The sequence below is a fragment of the Chiloscyllium plagiosum genome, chromosome 1, assembly GCF_004010195.1.
Source record: "Chiloscyllium plagiosum isolate BGI_BamShark_2017 chromosome 1, ASM401019v2, whole genome shotgun sequence".
Taxonomy (NCBI): Eukaryota; Metazoa; Chordata; class Chondrichthyes; order Orectolobiformes; family Hemiscylliidae; genus Chiloscyllium; species Chiloscyllium plagiosum.
Genome location: NC_057710.1, coordinates 148,821,189 through 148,840,813, shown reverse-complemented (window position 1 = coordinate 148,840,813; position 19,625 = coordinate 148,821,189). Strand labels below are relative to the sequence as shown.

The window sequence follows — 19,625 nt, the reverse complement described above, 5'->3', positions numbered from 1 at the left end:
TTTCTCTTCACAAACCTATACAAGCTTTTGCAATCAGTTTGCATGTTCCCCACAAGGCAATTTTCACGTTCAATCTTCCCCTCTTAATTCAATACCATTGTCTTTTGTGCCAGAGAAAGTCTTCCCCTTTTTTATTTTATAGACACTTGTCTTAATACTCATCTCATCAATGTCATGGCTATCTGTTCTCTCTCTGTCTCTAGTAGAAAGTAAAATAAAATAATTATTTAATATTTTGCCATCTCTGTATTCTTCCCTTGTGGGGTGTCCTGTTCCTGCTCCCATTACAGCCTTCCTTTCTTGAATTGATTGATGTAACTGTTTTGTTAATATTTCTTTGATCATTTATTTTCATAGTTTCTCCTTTCCTTTCCTAATTGTGTTTTGTTTTAGACATTTTCCTAAACTCTTCCAATCCTCTCATATTTTGCTGTCTGTACTTAATGTCTATTTCACAATCCTCAGATGTTCCCTTATGCATTTCTTCATCCATGGAGTCTCACTAGTGTTTAGCTTGTTCTTTGCCTTTGGTGGAAAACATATTTACTAAACTTTGTTGAAAATAGTTTTAAAGGTTTCCCATTGTTGCTCCATACTGTTATTTGCCAATTTAGTTGCCCATTTTATTTTTTCAAATTCAATGCTCGACCTCTCAATGTTAGCTTTTTTCCAATGTATTAACTTGGCTTTTGTCCTTCTTGCGTCCTCCTCTATTGTCATCCTGAAGTATATTAATCTAACTATTTCTTAGATGTTCCCTACTTTTTTTTCTATCTTCTTTGATTCATTTCAATTTTTAGATCCAATAGAAAATCTTCCTTTATTGTACTTATTACCAATTCAATTAGGAGTTCTGTATACACAATGGGAGTTCCATTATTTCATTGCCTTTTGCCAGGATCCTCAGTCCCAGTAATATCAGGGTTGTTTAAATAGTAATCATGAGAATTCTCATTGTTTATTAACTAAATTCTGTATTTTTTCTGCATACTCCTTCTTCCATCTTCTTATGTTCACCATTTACACCACTTTGGATCACAGAGTCATAGAACTGTACAGCACAGAAACAGACCCTTCGGTCCAACTCGCTCATGTCCATTGGATACCCTAAATTAATCTAATCCCATTTGCCAGCATTTGACCCATATCTCTCTAAACCCTTCCTATTCATATACCCATCCAGATGCCTTTTAAATGTTGTGATTGTACCAGCCTCCACCACAGCCTCTGGTAGCTCGTTGCATAACCCACCACGCTCTGCATGAAAAGGCTGTCCCTTTTAAATCTTTCCTCTCTCAACTCAAACCTATGCCCCCTGGTTTTGGATTCCCCTACCCTGGCGAAAAGACTTTGGCTATTCGTCCTATGATTTTATAAGCCTCTATAAAGGTTACCTCTCAGCATCCTACAGACTCAAGGACAAAATTCTACCTTCCTTGCTGCTGCCATAACTCTGGTGGAATGCAACATAGCCTTTTTGATCAGCATCTCATGCAATGCGATACAGTTACAGAAGAATCTACCAAATACAAGATGCAGCAATACCCCAAAGCTCCTTCAACAACAGTTCCAAACTCTAACATTCAGGAAGAGAATATTAGTAAACACACATCAGAACACCACCATTTGCAAATTTTCCTCTAAGTCACACAACATCCTGACTTACTATCCTGAATTTCTGCTAGATCAAAATCCTGGAACTCCTTACCACACCAGCTGGTCTGCAGTGGTGCAAGGTGGTGGTGAGCAAGGGTAATTAGAGATTAGCAACAAACATTAACCTTGTCAGTGACATTAATATCTCTTGAAAGAAGTTTAAAAAGTTTGCACTGAAATGATCTGATCATGAATATGGATGAAGCAAACAGAAATCCAAAGACTACAAAAGTATCCACAGTACAAGGACATCTTGTGATATTCAGGGAGATTTATGCTGACATATCATCTGTTTTTAGACGGTTGAGGCAAACCAAATTTTGAAAGATTTACTTTAGGACCTAAACATTCTGTTGCAATAACAGTAACATCTGCATGTAATCTGATCATTACTTTGATCATTATTGATTATATCTATTCTACATTAGTCTATTTTGTTGTCCCAAATTACATGAGGCAACACAAAATCTGAATCAGGAGAGCACCACAATATTGGGAGGAAACCAGTTCGCAGGAAATGTACATTTAAGGAAGTGATAAATCAGGAGATATTAGTAAAACAAAATAGATTTTGCACTTGTTTAACAGTTTATTGTATCCCTTAGAATAATCCCAATATACTTTGTGTACAATGGATTGCTTTTAAGTGGAGTCACTATTATGACTATATTTACCTACAATCATACTCCACAAATTGAAAAGAGATTACTAACAATTAACATTTCTTTGTTGAGATTGATTGACAGTTCACCTTGAAAAATTAGATTTAACACATTTACTGGAAAGGTAGTTGTACCATGAAAATGTTTTGCTGAATACTTTGCCAAATAAGTTTATTTTGTCAATGAAATCCAAACTTGTGGGAAAACTACTTTTCATTTCTTTTAAGTGTGAAATACTACAGATACTGGAAATCTAAAATAAAAACAAAAAAATGTGAGAAACTCAGTAGGTCCAGGAGCATCTGCATTTCTCTCTCCAGAGTTAATGCTTCAAGTCCAGTATGACTACTTCAAAACTGCCCGCTTCAGTTCTGAAGAGTGATATTGCACTCGAAATATTAACTGTTTCCCTCTCCATAGATATTACCAGACCCACATTTTATCTTTTTATTTTGTCTCTGCTTGAAGGTTCACCGTGAAAAAAAACCTCACTGTTTTATCAAAACATTTTGCTGCTCATTTCACGATGCAAACATTACAATTTAAAAAAAAGGATTCACTGACCCCTTGTGGACCAATTATAACAAAGCATTGAGGAGCTTGGGCAGCTTGGTGTATCTTTTGACTGCTAATAGTTAGCAATAAGTTTAAAATTGCTTAAAATTTAATCTGTACATAAATACTCAAGTATTTTTGACCTTGGGGTTTTAGTCAGAAAGTTGAGTGATTCACCACAGCAAATAACAGAAAAAGAAAAATGCAAGAATGAAAAAAACTATTTAACGTGGGTAATTTATGCCATGCACAGCATATATATGATTGAAGGTTTGAGGTCAAGGGAGATTCGGTCTGTTTATGGAAAATGCTGTCCAGGAATGTGAACACTGGAGTATAGGGTAAGGCTCAAACCCTCTTCTTTTTATTCAAGTTGAAATCATTTCTATACTGAAATCTAAATTTTAATACTTTAGCAGAATGAAAACATTTAACACAATGTATGGAATTATTGGGTTCCCGATATGCAGAAAAGCCTGTTATTTTGACATCTGCAGTAAGTAGAAATTACAGTTCTATACTGTACAACACACTACATTCACTGGCAATAATTTTCTTAATTTACCATTGAACTCAAGATATCTGCACATCTTGCATTCATGCTTGGAAGTCTCTATTTTCTTTATAAACTTACTGAAAGACAACCTCTAAACAAAGCTATTTTTACACCACTCTGGCTTGTCATGCATTGGTACAGTCTCACATTTTAATATTCAGTTGTACAACACGAGTTGTCAGGCCTATGAATAAGAAGTACTTCCTTACTGACTTAACTTGGAGTTTAAAATGCTAAAGAGGCTCAATACAGAAAGGGAAAAAAGAATGTAACCACCTGGATGCATCGGAGGTAAAAATCTTAAATTGGATTCTTGAGCCAATAAATACTTCCTCACCTTTCTCAGATTTCTCTTCAGCAGCTGATGTAGATGATCCACTGAATGCTATTGGAGAGTTGAAGGAACTGATTTGCTCTTCTTTGGTGAAGTCAGAATTTAGGGTTTCAGATTCAGTAACAGAATCACAAAGTGCTGAAGATGAAGATAATGAGGACGACGACGATGATGAGAAAAAAGTTGGAGCTGTCTTTGATTCACTGGTGGGGCTAAGACAAGAGGGCACTGAAACTTTCTCACCTATAGAAATGGCAAATACAATGAAGTTAAGACTCAAAATGTTTGTCATAAGCTGAGATATGTATTTTATCACAATGTAACCAGATGCAAAACTGATAGCCTAGTTGACAAAAACAAGTTTATTTTTCTGCTATGACTTTGGCAGAAGACAAGGTTAGCCCAAGAGAGATGGTGTAAATATCTGAAAATGACCATTCACAATATTTCTCTAGGATTTTGCTGGACTCTCATCTAAATTACACTGGAAGATTGGAGCACTCCTTCAGAATTTCCAGCAATTTCCCTTTTAATTCAATTTTGTTTGAAAGACAAAACTTGCCTTACATTTGGCTTAAACTGATTTTCTTTTAAAAAAGAAAAACTAACCTGTTCGCAGAACATGAATGTCACCAGCAAGCCCAGTTTTTGCTGCCCATCTCTAAATACCTTGAAGAATCCTGAGGGGGAGGGATTGAAGTGCCTTCATCAAAACTGTGTTCATATGGTGTAAGTATACGCACAGCACTGTTAAAGAGCAAGGTTTAGGCTTTTGACCCAGCTATAGCAGAAAAATGGTGACATATTTCTAATCCAAGATGTTTGTGGCTTGGACAGGAACTTGCAGATGAGGTGTTCCCATGTGCCTGCTATCCTTGCTCTTCTATAGAGACCGAGGGTTTGGAAGGTGCCAGCACAGAAGGCCTTGCAAGTCACTGCTGTGAATCTTCCAATGCTATTGCTGCATGCAGCTGGTGGTCAGGGTCTCAAAAGGGGCTTCCTTTTCCTGGACGGCTTTGAGCTTCTTTGGTCTTATTGAACTTTCACCCAGCCAGATCAATAACCTTTGCTTTATCTAGTGAGTTCAGCTATATTTTAATATCACATGGAGTAATTCAAATTGCCTGAACACTGATATCTGCAATGTTGGGAGCTCACCACAAAGCCAGGATGAATCATCCATTCAGTGCCTCAGGCTGAAGATCGTTCAAACGCTTCAGCCTTGCTTTGTGCATTTGCACGTTGTGCTCCCTCATCTTTGGAGGACAGGATGTTTTTCAATGACTGGTTGTGACAACATTTCACAGCTTTGGTCTGATACATTATTCACAGGATCACGTAGTTTTGTAAATTGCACGTTTGATGTCCTTTGCTGGAGCTTCACCAGGTTCATACCTCATTTTAACCATTGTCCCTGCCGACGTGCTGTTTCTTCTCTCCTCATTCAATCTGGAATGATTTTCTCACTTGATGATTGCAGTAGAGTGAAGGATTTGCTTAAGGGTCATAAGATTGTGGGTGAACACAATTCTGCTGCTGCTGGTCCACAGCATATTTGGATGCCCAGATTTATTCCGAATCTATCTCATTTAGCACAGTGGAAACATAATATAATAAGTATATTGGTCACTTGCACCAATGCTGCCATCATGGCCAAATATATGAGATGACAAGTGGATCATTGAGGGTAAGGTCAAGAAAGGTTATTTTCTCTTAATGATTTTCTCACCAGCTGCTAAAGATTTGATCTGACAGATAATTCCTTCAAAGAGGAAGCTTAGCAATAGTGGTCCTAACAAGCCACTGCATTGAAGTCTCTCACCCAGAGTACACTCTGAGCCCTTACCAACCCCTCAGTGCATTTTTCAAGTGATATCCAACATTAAGGAGTATTGAGTATCAGCTAATGGAGGGCAACTAGTAGTAATTAGAAGATTTCCTTTCCCATACTTGGATCTGATGCTGAGATTTCATGAGGTCTAAAGTCATTGTTAAGGACTGACGGATACTCCCTCTGGACAGTGCCCCTGCTGGTGGGTCAGGTCATAAGGAGTTGGGGGCATTGACTGGAAACAATGAAGCAAAAACTTAAGGAATTTTTTTTATGATTGATTTTACTTACGAGGCTATAATGTTACTGGAGTGAAATGAAAGTTAAATATGATTCCCAGAAGGAAAATTAAAATGCATACAAGCAAACCCCTCTGCTTCCCACCCAGTAATAAAGTTTGATGTCTTGGTTACCTGCATGTGCTGCATCCACATGTGTTTTCATTTCAGTTTCGTCCATGCAAGAAAAGTTACACGTGCCACAGCACAATGAAAACATCCACTGCTCCTTATCTACATGCAATGACATGTGGCTGACAAACTGCAGGTTTACCTCTGTCTCAAATCCACAAACATGGCAGCTAGATAGAAAATTAAATAATGTTAAAAAAATTTTGTTTCTTACACATGCAATATTTTAAGTGAAGTAACATGGTTCAAGCATGATGTTGAACTGAGGTGAATTAACTAGCTGCAGAGGAAAAGGAACAGAATTACCTATAGTAATATAGACTCTTCTTGCAATCACCACTCTTGGAGGTTACAGCAGTAGCAATGTCCTCAGAATCACCACTCACTAACTTCACTGAATGGATTGTCAAATGCTGGTTCAAGTTTGCTCGACACTTGGCAGCATAGGGACACAGATGACACTTGTATCTTCGTTCTTCTACAAAAATAACAATTTTAAATGGTTAGCTTTCAAACATTCTTACATTTAATGATATAGCCTTTTAATGCTTCAGGAGTGTTGTTCCAAGTCCAGTTTATAATTTAATTTGAAAAGCTAACAAACACAGCACTTTATTCATAACATCTCCTTACCTGTGTGCAAAGAAAGGTGTCGAGACAGTGTCTGCTGCCGGCCAAAAACCTTCCCACAAATTTTACAGGGAAAAAGCTGCTCACAAAATTTCCACGGTGGGGTTATAGTCCCTGACTCGACAGTTAATTTTCCTGCTTCTGCAAATGGACAATAGTTCTTATGTAGTCTTTACTTCATAGGCATAACAGTGTTTTAATTATGTTTAGAGTGATACCTGGTTCAGAGAGTTAGCTTTCTATAAAAGGTAACTGCTAAATTGATTTCCGAATAATTTTAGCCTTTAAGCTCTTTCATCTCAACATCTATCCTACACTTTTAGTAAGGAAACTGATTGAGAAGACTAAAATTGCTACTAACCTTGCTGCCAGCTTTATTCTGCAATTGGGATGTATAACGTGACAGAACCGGAAAGTTCTATTCACACTGGCACTTCTCCACCTCAACAAGTTTTAAAATGGATAAAGTTTTATATATTTTACATGCAAACTTTCCTTCAAAGATTGCGTTTTGTCTCTCTGTTAAGAATTTTTGCAGTTTCTCTCAATAGTTATAAAATCAAATAATTAGCATAAAATTAATGCTTTTGTGAAGGAGGGTAGATTTGGAATATTGATCCAGGATCTGCAAAACTTACAATATAGCTTCTTTAACATTGCAAGAAATCTCAAGGTATTTCAATAAAAACTCTAATCAACAAACTTTGACAAAAAGCCACATAAGACATGATAGATGTTAAAAAAATTGATGTAAAGATGGGTTTTACAGAACACTTTAAAAGGAGTGAGATGGCAAAGCAGAGAGGCTAAGAGAGGGAATTTCACAACTTGGCCCTAGGCAACTGAAGGCACAGACACCAGTGGTGAAGCAATTAGAATAGGTATGGGAGAAACAGAGTTCACAGGGATTGTAAAATGGAGATTACAAAGAGAGAGGGTAGGGAGAGGCAAGGTTTGAAATAGGCCACAATTAATTTTTAAATTGCAGCAGTGCCAGACCTGCAACCAACGCAAAACAGCAATCACAGTAGTGAAAGGTTAATGTGACTTGGTGGGAGTTAACATATGGTTGACAGAGTGAGCTCAAGTTTATGCAGGGAAGATGAATAGAAGCCAGTCAAAGGAGCATTGGATAGTCAAGCTTGGCAATGTTTTGAAAATGGAATTAAACAAAATTACGGAGTGAATTTGAGGTTGAAAGTTCATCTCAGGGTCAAATATGGCATTAAGATTGCCAATACTTAGATTCAATGTTAATTGGCTGAACAGAAGCCTACACCTATATCGTATATCAATGGGAATATGGCTGTCATCAGTCTGCAGACACTACTAACCACAGGCAATTTGCACAAATCATATTTCATATAGCGGCCATTTGGTAGGAGCGCAACATATGGAATAAATAACAGATGAATAAAGTTAAATACCATTAACATTCTCATGCAATGAAGCAAAAACTGCCCAGTCCTTGTAAAGTTTGAGTGTTTTGTTAAGAATGCTGCTTTCTCCCCTCCCCTCCTGAAGTTAATTGACATTGACTGGGTACAGGTCTGTACATGACAAGTGCAATGTAGAATCACATTCAACTATTACCAAGTATTGTGAGAACTTTTCTGCATTAATTCAAGACTTTTTTAAACAGATGTGCTCTTAACCATGAAACATGTTAATTTTAGAAACATGATTACACTGGCAATTTGATCAGTAGCCAGTATTCCCAATGCTATGCAAGGCTCATGTAAAGTTAGAAATTAAAACAAACAATATAAAAATACTCAGATGACAAAATATTTTCAACGAACATGCCAAAGTGATTTACACCTGCATACATTAATCACTCAAGACGCATAGTGAAGTACCTATGCAGATGAATTTACGGGATGAATGGACTTTCTGCTCATTACCTTCTAGTTTCATGCCTAAATTATTTTTGCTTTTTACTGGATAAACAATTTCAATCAATGCCATATACCTAACACTATTAGTTCTTACTAAGACTACCAGCTTTAAACAAGAATATTTTTTTGAAAGTGAGCAAAGGCATTCAATCCTTTGAAGTTTAACTTTCTCATGCTCTAAAACTCTCAACACAGAATCTACTGGAAGGAGGCACGACCACCATCTTCATCGATGACAGAATTAACCCATTTGTGTGGTTATTTAATTGACTACTGTGTGCTCAAAAAAGGCTAAAAGCTATTAGTTTGTTTTGTTGGGGAAAATAACTAATCCCATGCTGCAGCCAGGAGTTGTATTCGAAGAGAGAATGGATTGAAGAAAAATTAGTATCTCAGCCATTTTTCTGATCTCACTGGCTTTAAATATCAAGATTGATGAATTTACACTTGCCCTGCAATTAATTATTCAGCTACCAAAAAATGTGCAAAACATGCAATTTTGAAAAGTTATTTGACCAAAATAAGTCAGTACACACTTTATTTCTTCAAATCTTAAAACCACAGCCAAAATACAAAACTATAAGCATCACATACCATGTGATGCTGGTCCCACATGGAGGTCAGATAAAGGATCTCTCAATTTTGAAGTAAACGGTGATTGTCTAAAGACATCTTCAGAAACAGAACAGCTGCACCAAAAGAGAATGAAAATAATTCAATAAGTATTTCTGAAGTTATCCAACATCATCTAATGCACTTAGATAAACACAAAAACCAATGTTGCTTTTGAAACAGCAATGAAATTATTAGTTATATTTTCGGAGAAACGTTGTGGTATAGCAACTTAGATGATTTTTTTTCTGGGATCTCAATTAATCTAGTCCCAGCAAAATTATGAATTTATTTCATCTACAGTTTGTTGGCATTAACTAGTGAACCACTACAAGTAAGTTCAACAGTGATTCTTATGTTATTCTCTGCTTTAACCTCCCCCTCTTCAAAATATATTTTTGCAGATTTATTATCTGTCTTCACTTTTAACAGCAATGACTCTTACTTGGCTGGATTTCACAGGCACCTTTAATCCTCAATCAAGTGGCTATCCTTTACACATTAGTTCTGTCATTAGTTGGTTAATTGCCATCTGGTGCACAAACATTGACAGTTTTCCTATTCTTAGCAGTGAGCTCTGCACACAATCACACCTTAAAACTGGAGTTCCTGGGTAGCAATCAAAAGGCAGGTCTGTTTTTATATTCCCTGTGCTAGGTCGTGAAATTGCTTGAGATGATCTTGGCACCTCTGGTCTATGGGAATCAGCTTGCATATTGTCTACATTCAACAAATTCTAAAACACCCATTATGGCCATAACTAAGTATTTGCAAAATAAAACAGAAGTGAAAGTGAAAATGAAAGCCTGATCTAGGAAGGCACTGAATTACCATGATAAGTTTGATGCTTAGCAAAGTCAAGTTTATCAAATATTCCATGTAGGTACTTTACCAGATTGCAAATCAAATCTAAGTGGGCATAGGGCAATCTTGAAAACTTAATTTGTTTGTACAAATGGAAACCTTCTGGGAGAACAGAAAAGGATTCAACTGGAGCTTGGATGGGTGCTCATGTCACATCACTTGTTTTCTATCCTGATTCTCTGTGGGTCACACATCAGCTCTAGTCAAGAATTTGGGCAGTTGATGTTATCTGAGGCCTCCACCATACAATCCTGAAACACAGTGTGAGGCAGTGCACAGGAGTGACTGAGTGATTAAATATTTAAACTTTTTTTGTAGAAAATATCCAAGAATGACAGAAGAAACTGTCTTTAATATTGCCCACTTCCAACTCATGTGATACTTCTCTAAGGAGAAAGTGAGGTCTGCAGATGCTGGAGATCAGAGCTGAAAATGTGTTGCTGGAAAAGCGCAGCAGATCAGGCAGCATCCAGGGAACAGGAGAATCGACGTTTCGGGCATAAGCCCTTCCTGCCTTTCGGGCATAAGCTTTTCCAGCAACACATTTTCAGCTCTGATACTTCACTAAGCCACTATGCATTGCACTCCTACCATAATTTGTCACTGTTGACTGAAGGTTGATAAAGCAAAACCCATTTACAAGAAACAAAAACAGAAATTGCTGGAAAAAAACTCAGCAGGTTTGACAGCATCTGTGGAGAGAAAGCAGAGTTAACGTTTCAGGTCCAGTGACCCTCCTTCCCTTATAAGGGATTACCTCATTCTCCGTGTAAAAGCATCATAACCGCATTAATTTATATTCGAATCAAATGAATGCTACTTTTCTCAAATGTAGTGCTGCTAATACAATCACTCTCCCATAATATTAAATTAGTAGATTATTAGAGTGAAATAGATGCAACTTATATAAAAGGAATACATAGTTATACAGCGTTAATCTACTTTACAGTTCTTAATTATCTACTTTATCTCCAGGATAAGAATCAGTTTGCCCTGTAAACCAGGTAATCTGAAACAATTTACAAAAATCACTGTGGCATTGATTCAATTGAATACGTAATTAGTGAATATGCATCAAACACTGCAGGAAGTGGTGCCATACTGCATGTGATACAGCAGTAGGAGCTCTGTTGATTCTCAAGATATGCATTTAGAATTTTCCTGTAATGGTGATCTTCAAGAAAAAGAACGCAAAGTAGCTTTTCTCCATTCATCAATTTGTGATTTGTAATTCTGAGAGATAAACACAGTTATGCAACATGGTGACAGTACTTTGTTTGCTACAAAGTCAGTACTTAGCGACACTCCAGGAACTGGAAACACACTCAGAGCAATGACCAAAATAAACAAATGACTAACCAAAAGGTAACTGGATTAGTGATCAATAGGAGTATTACACTGGCTCAGGATCAGTTTGCAAAAGTCAATTTAGAGTCAATAACTGTGAAGCCATACGTCCTTTATGATACGGGTGTCATCAAAAGCTTTGTGGGTGGGCCAACTAAAATTCATGTGCTACAGATTGCAGTAATATGGGGCTGGATGTGACGATGACACAAGCTGCAACGTTGCAGTATTGTTCAGTATTTCCTACAAAGGAATCTCCAACCCCTCTTTTCCAAAAAATTCTTGTAAAGCAAACAGCATCAATGGAATGATTACCAAACTTCCCATCATGAATTTGAAGGCCACAGATGCCCAATTCAAATTTAAGCCTTTGACAGAGAATGGAATTTGTTTCCTGGACCCATACATCACTTCATTAATTTATTTAAATCAGTCAGAACATGGAACTGTACAGCACAAGAACGGGCCCTTTGGCCCACGATGTTGTGCCATGCATCATGTCAAATTAAACTAATTCCTTCTGCCTACCCTTTATCCATATCCCTCATACCCTGCATATTCATGCACATATCTAAAAGTCTCTTAAACACCTCTACCATATCTACCTTCAGCACTACTCCTGGCAGCATGTTCCACACTCATGCCAATCTATGTTAAAAAAAAAACAAGCTCCTCGCATCTCCTTTGAACTTTCCCCTGTTCACCTTAAATGCATGCCCTCTAGTTTTAGACATTTCAACTCTGGGCAAAGATTCTAACCATCAACCAATCTACGCATCTCATAACTTTATAGACTTCTACCAAATCTCCCCTCAGCCCCAGAGAAAGCAACCCAAGTTTTTCTAGCTTCTCCTTATAGTTCATACTCTCTAATCCAGACAGCATCCTGCTAAACCTCTTCTGCACCCTCCACATCCTTCCTGTAATGCGGCGACCACAATTGAATGCAATACTTGCCTAACCAAAGTCTTATAAAGTTGCAACATAACATTCTGACTCTTGTACTCAATTACCAACCAATACAGATGAGCATGCAATACACTCTCTTTACCACCCTATCTACTTGCACGGCCACTTTCAGGGAGCTATGGACTTGAATCCCAAGATCCCTCTATTCATCAATGCTGTTCAGGGTTCTGCCATGAACTAGGTACTCTTCCTTAACATTTGATCTCCCAACGTGCAGCACCTTACATTTATACGCAGTAAACTCCATCAGCCATTTCTCCACCCATATCTGCAACTGACCTCTATCCCACTGTGTTCTTTGACAAGCTTCTACACTATTCACAACTCCACCAATCTTTTATCATCTGCAAATTTACTAATCAAATCAATCTACATTTTCATCCAAGTCATTTATATAAATCATAAACAGCAGGAGGTCCTAGTATGGATCCCTGCTGAACAGCCAAAAAAACACTTTTCTACCACTACCACTGTCTTCTGTGGGCAAGCCAATTCTGAATCAAAATGGCCAAGACACCTTGGATCCCATGCATCTTCTTGATGAGCCTATCAAGAGACCCTTTATAATGAGCCTTACCAAATTCCATGTAAACAAGTTCGTAAGACATGACCTGCCCTGCATGTAGTCATCTGACCATCTCTAATTAGGGCATGCTTTGCCAAATGCGTGTAATTCCTACCCTAAGAATCTTCTTCAATAGCTTCAACCACACCGACCTATAATTATTTCCTCGATTATCTCTATTTCCCTTCTTGAAGAGAGGAACAACATTAGTTACTCACCAGTCCTCCGGGTCCTCTCCAGTTGCTGGAGAAGTTACAATGAACTTAATCAAAACCACAGCAATCTCCTCTCTTCCTTTTATCAATAACCTGGGGTGGATCACATCGGGCCTTAGGGACTTATCCATTTTAATGCTCTTCAAGGAGACACCACCACACTTCTGTCTTGACCTCAAAATGCTGTAGTATATTAGCATGCTGCACACAAAATCTCACTACTATCCATATCTTTTTTCTGGGTGAATACTGATGCAAAGTACTCCCTTCCCAGTCCCTCCCCCTTCCACCAACCACTCCCAGCCACCTACCGGATTCATTCCTCCCATTGACCAACCAGGTTGTGCCCTTTGCCTGTCTTCACCTATCCCCAGTTCACCACCCTATCCCTGCCACCCCCTTTTTCTGCAGTTCCCCTTACACCCACCCCCAAAGAAGGGTTACACCCAAAACGTCCACTTCTCCACCTCCTGATGCTGCCCAGATTATCCTAGATCCAATAGTGTTGCTGACAGAATAGCTCACAGAATCAAATTACATTTCTAATTGCATTTATAAGCAACAACACTAGATCCATCATCACACACATCAGTTGAATTCATGTGCTGGCAGGAAATTAGGAAATATTTACGGATCATCTGTCCTTGACTTGCATTAGTGCAGAAAAGCCTACTGAAGAAGCAGAAGTCTATACACAAATGGTATGATTAGATGTTTCCAGACCTGAGCTTCTCCAGAACTTTTGTTTTTGTTATGATTAGACACAGTACTGCTTAGCTTCCATATAGGGCAAAAAAAATCAAAAAACCTGATGCCCACAGAGGTATTTAAGGATTGTAGTGAGCCAAATGCATATGAAATCATACACTGGGCAGTGTGATGTTGAGGAGGACTAAAGGAACCACATCTTAGACAATACTCCAGCAGCATTGAGAAGATATTTGCTCATAAAGTCTAAGAGTGAAAATGTGAAAGATCACTGTGAAAACCAACAAACACAGAGATAATGTGCAAGATACTCACGCGTCTACTTTGATGAGTCAACAGCACCTTGTGATAATGCTTGATCTCAGAAAAGGATTAACTTTTACCAGGTCCAGGCATATTAATAAACCACCTATATATTTTAGGGACTCAAATGATGGATGGAGGTCTAACTTTAGGTAATGCTCATAGCAATTCTGTTATGTGTATTAATTTTTATTGTGTAATGTTCTACTTTAGAAAAAAGGGGAAATTTTGTTAATTTACTTCAACGGAATATGTAAAGAGTGATGCCATACAGCAAGTGACATCATATAGGAGTTGCATATACTTGATTCCCGAAGATACGCATGCAAAGTTTTCCTGTAAGTATTTAAGGTTTACAATGCCATATAAAAAAGAACCCAAAGTGATTGATTTGCATGAAGAACTCAGGAACACAACAAAAACCATTCTTAGATTGGTGGTACACCTAATCCTCAACGAAATTATTGGACATTAAAATGCCTCCGAGTTTGCAATTCCAATCTTTGCAACCAGTTCATTTAATAGTTAACCCTTGATATTTCTTTTCAAAATTTCTACAAGAGGGTCATTTAACTAGAATCATTGGATTTTACAACTGTAATCCTTGAGCAGTGGCCTAAATGTGAAACACTCTCAACATCACTTAGGTGTTGCTGCGACAGCACACAATTCTTTCCTTCAGCTCAATTTAAATGTCAAATTATGTTGGTAGAGGCCTAAAACTCAACTCTTCTCTCTGAAATTCAAGTTAGCCACAATTTGCACAAAAATTTTCTTATCTATTCTTGCCACTCGTTAATAATGAAAAAAGTTACATTGATTGTACACAGACACCATAAACAATAAGTGCTAGTTTAATATCAGTGAGCATTACAACATCCAACTTATTATCGAGGAAAGTTTTGAAAATTAAGCCAGGTTTACTTAACTGTAACAAACCAGAGTCTGAAGTTTTATTCTATTACAAGTACAGGTACATCTGTGTGTTGACATTTTTTTTAATATGACTGCAAAGGAGTTTATGGTTGTTGAGGGAGTAGTCATAAGTAGTCATAAGAGAGTTTGCTCTTTGCCAGAAATCCCAGGTAGCTGTGATCTACTTCAACAGCTACTCTCAAAAATTAATTAAGATCAATCAAAAAGTGACAAAAAAAAATCTGATTTCTATCCCGAGGAGAAAGGCTAAAGAGATTGTTGCAATGAATTTAGAATAATCATCACTCTGAAGAATCCGGTCACTAAAACTTCCAATTTCCAGTAGATATCAATCTACCTTATATGATAATTCATATCCAGTGAAGGGGACCATTTCAGCATCAATATTGTTTATTTCACTTTGTAAACTTTGAATTGAATTCATCCTTAAGAAAAATCAGATGATCAATTAATAGTCATCATTCCACAAAACAGAGTTTTTGCTTGGAAATTCCATGCTTTCGTTATGGCCAGAGTTTTGGTAAAGAGTTAACACCAAGCATCAATATCAAAGCCACATCCCATTTTCCCTTAATGTTACATTTAAGATAAAACTAATAAACTAATTTCCACAAAATGATGTACAAGATCTTAGAATAAATGTGACCCACAACATCCATCTTTCTCAAGAGTAAACTAGTAAACCACAGCCAATGTCTTTATTGAGCTCAAACTTTCATGCAAAAATATTGCGAGGCCACTTATATGCTATTGATTTACCTACAGACAGAAATGGACTCTTTTGCTGAACAGGCAAGTAGCCAAATCAAAGGTCCATTTCATCATTCAGATAATTACACCGAAATTGAAACAAAAATGGTGATACTTACCTGTTACTACCCAACTCTGATGAGTCTTTTCCTTGTTCTTGTGCTTTGCTTACTTTTGCTACAAGAGAAAGCAGACCCAAAACATTAAAAACTGCAATACAGCTTTAATATTTCACTTAAAACTCGTGTCAACCATAGCTCATCTGTGGATCTCAAGGTTCTGGGTTCAAGTCCCACTCCAGGAACTTAAGCACAAAAATCAAGGTTAACATTCGAATGCAGTACTAAGGGAACTGTGCTAAGTGCCAATTTTTGAATGCGGTCCCAGCTGTCTGTTTGGGGAATGTAAAAGATCCCATGGCACTATTTTGAAGAGGAGCAGGGGAGTTATCTCTGGTACTCTGGTCTGTATTTAACTCTCAATCAACAGCACAAAAAGAAAGGCAGATTATATGAACTTCACACTTGATTTGTATAACATGGTACAATGATACAATAGGCAACATGTTAAATGGATACAACATGTGTTAATAGATCATTTTAAAGTAGATTATAGCAAGGAGAATTTAATCTATGGATGCCCTCAGCTTCACTCTTCACTTAATTCAGCAGACACATAAAATTGTCAAAAGTACAGTATTTGAATGAATGAATTACCATCAGTGAATAAACAACAATGTTTATTTGCTACACCCGAAAGGCAAAGGAATTTTTTCCAAAATTAACGGAGGGCTTGATAGGGATAAACACACAGGCAGTGATTCAAATAACTTAATATTGCCCTCATATGCTGCTCCTGCAATCTATTCACCTGCTTTATTATTATTTTCACACTGTTTGTTCACTGAATAGTGAATTACCACAAATAGCTTAAATTTGTAATTCCTTGATATTTAGAAATATATTTAATTTATTGCTGGGATAGGCAGCAATATGAAGTTGAGGTTACAAAGAGATTGGTCATGATCTTAGTAAATGGTAGCGCAAGCTTTAGGGGCCAAAATGGCTACTCCTACTTTTTGTATACTGATGTTATTGGATAGGACACTGGGGAGAAATTCCTTGCTCTTCTTTGAATTAGCTTTCTTTTCCAAAATGTAAGAAATATATAAAAACTGAACTTAATCCTTGCCGTTAAACAAGGAAGGTGGCACTTGGAAACCAATATGGATGGCATCTAAGAAATTACAGCAATGTTTAGTGTGAGGATTAAAGAACAACAACAACAACAATATCAAATCATTCCTCCAGTTAAATCCAACCTGCAGTTAAAAGCACAAAACTCTGGCTCCCTGAAACACACTTCAATTTAGATAATGCATTGTCTGTTTCTATCACTGAATTGCATATAAAATTGCAGGACAAAATTGTTGCAGTTTGATCTGTTGTCCTCTCTCTGCAATTATGGACTTTTATAAAGAAACGGGTCAAAACTGTTCAAATCTACAATAACTATGTCTCAGACAATGTTTGCACAATTGTGGTCACTGCTGTTAAGTCTTGCCTGGTGTGGCTCAAGAACCTCACTCTGGCATGACTGTCTCCTTATCAGCAAATGCAGCAGAGACTAAGTTCAGATAATGAACAATTTGTGGCCTCTATTTCCTCTGGGGACTCTCCTTAACTAGCTGAGCTTTTAATTTCTGCTCACGTCTGCCAATGCCTTCAAAACAGTTAGCCCCCAGACATAACAGTTGTAAGCAATCATCTCCCATTTCTCACCGTTAATTTTTGCCATCTTCATATTTTGCTTGTACACTGACTGGTAGTGGAGAAATGGATGATCAACAGGTCATGGCCTAATGGCCAGTTCTTTATATTACAAGTCATTGGGTATACAGCTATGAGTGTGGCTGAAAGAGATTTTATTAACTTGGCAATAAGTTTATAATCATGGGTTTATGATGACACAAAAAGGTCTTCTACATGGGTGTCCTTGTCCTGCCAAAAGATACCAAGGATACAGTAGAGGAAAGGTAGACATCGTTCAGCAATTCTCTTGCTTGAAATGGAATGTAGGTAGTGGTAATTTGGCTTTCTCAGTCAAGTTTAGGTTTTCTGTGCCTTCTTACTCAGTTTGCATATGATAGCTGCAACTTTTGCACTGCATGCTGAAGACATCAAGTAACAAATTGCTGGTGTCGGTGGAGCCAAGACATGAGATATTCAGATAGGTGAAGCTATCAAACACTCCCAGTATCATGGTGCCCATGTGAATTAGACGGCCAAAAGGGCAACATCCTGGACCATGACATGCTTCCTTGAGAGGCCATCTATTTTTAATTGAAGATGATCCTCAGAATGTAATGTTGGGATAATACTGTAAGTGTACAGCAATGTTTTTAAAATGAGTTGGAGTACCTTTCTTTTCAATCTCAGGCAAGCAAAACTAAACTGCTTTCGGTTAGAATTAATATATAAGTGAACACACTCTAAGTGACCTAACGACATGTAACAACGAAAAAGGAGAATATACCAAATACCTCACTATCAAACCGGCAGACAAGGGAGGCGTGGTGGTAGTTTGGCGCACCGATCTTTACACTGATGAGGCTAAACGCCAGCTCACGGACACCTCCTCCTACTGCCCCCTTGACCATGACCCCACCTCCCACCACCAAACCATCATCTGCCATACCACCCATCACCTCATCTGCCATACCACCCATCACCTCATCATTTCCCATCCACTGCCTCCAACCTCATAGTCCCACAACCCCGCACCGCCCGTTTCTACCTCCTGCCCAAAATCCACAAACCTGACTGCCCCGGCCGACCCATCGTCTCAGCCTGCTCTGCCCCACCGAACTCATCTCTACATAGCTTGACACGGTCCTGTCCCCCTTAGTTCAAGAACTCCCCACCTACGTTCGAGACACCACCCACGCCCTCCACCTGCTCCATGATTTTCGCTTCCCTGGCCCCCAACGCCTTATCTTCACCATGGACATCCAGTCCCTATACACCTCCATCCCCCATCACGAAGGCCTCATAGCCCTCCGCTTCTTCCTTTCCAGCCGAACCAACCAGTACCCTTCCACTGACACCCTCCTTTGACTGACTGAACTGGTCCTCATTCTGAGCAACTTCTCTTTCCAATCCTCCCACTTCCTCCAAACCAAAGGAGTAGCCATGGGCACCAGCATAGGCCCCAGCTATGCCTGCCTCTGTCGGATATGTGGAACAGTCCACCTTCCGCAGCTACACTGGCACCACCCCCCACCTTTTCCTCCGCTACATCAATGACTGTATCGGCGCTACCTCGTGCTCTCACGAGGAGGTTGAACAGTTCATCCACTTTACTAACACCTTCCACCCCCACCTCAAGTTTATCTGGACCATCTCAGACTCTTCCCTCCCCTTCCTAGACCTCTCCATTTCTATCTCGGGCGACCGACTCAACACGGACATTTACTATAAACCGCCCGACTCCCACAGCTACCTAGATTACACCTCCTCCCACCCTGGCCCCTGTAAAAACGCCATCCCATATTCCCAATTCCTTCGCCTCCGCCGCATCTGCTCCCAGGAGGACCAATTCCAATACCGAACAACCCAGATGGCTCCTTCTTCAAAGACCGCAATTTCCCCTCAGATGTGGTTGATGATGCTCTCCACCGCATCGCCTCCATTTGCCGCTCCTCCGCCCTTGAACCCCGCCCCTCCAATCGCCACCAGGACAGAACCCCACTGGTCCTCACCTACCACCCCACCAACCTCCAGATACATTGTATCATCCTTCGTCATTTCCGCCACCTCCAAACA

The 19,625-nt window shown here is 38.6% G+C and overlaps 1 protein-coding gene across 5 annotated transcripts in view; it reads right to left on the bottom strand.

The window, feature by feature from the left end:
- The window catches only part of znf827 (zinc finger protein 827), a 126,510-nt gene that overhangs the window by 13,502 nt on the left and 93,383 nt on the right, over positions 1–19,625 (bottom strand). For 4 of the 5 annotated variants that reach the window (XR_006312960.1, XM_043699097.1, XM_043699071.1 and 1 more), the window contains exons 7-12: positions 15,921–15,978; positions 9,127–9,221; positions 6,638–6,775; positions 6,311–6,482; positions 6,008–6,174; positions 3,767–4,006 (exon numbers count right to left, since the gene is read on the bottom strand). Coding sequence is in view for 4 of the 5 variants with exons in the window: in XM_043699097.1 (XP_043555032.1) it covers positions 3,767–4,006; positions 6,008–6,174; positions 6,311–6,482; positions 6,638–6,775; positions 9,127–9,221; positions 15,921–15,978 (870 nt within the window). In the remaining variant the exon portion in view is untranslated. The remainder of the gene's footprint in view (positions 1–3,766; positions 4,007–6,007; positions 6,175–6,310; positions 6,483–6,637; positions 6,776–9,126; positions 9,222–15,920; positions 15,979–19,625) is intronic. The other variant, XM_043699088.1, reaches the window with a different exon arrangement.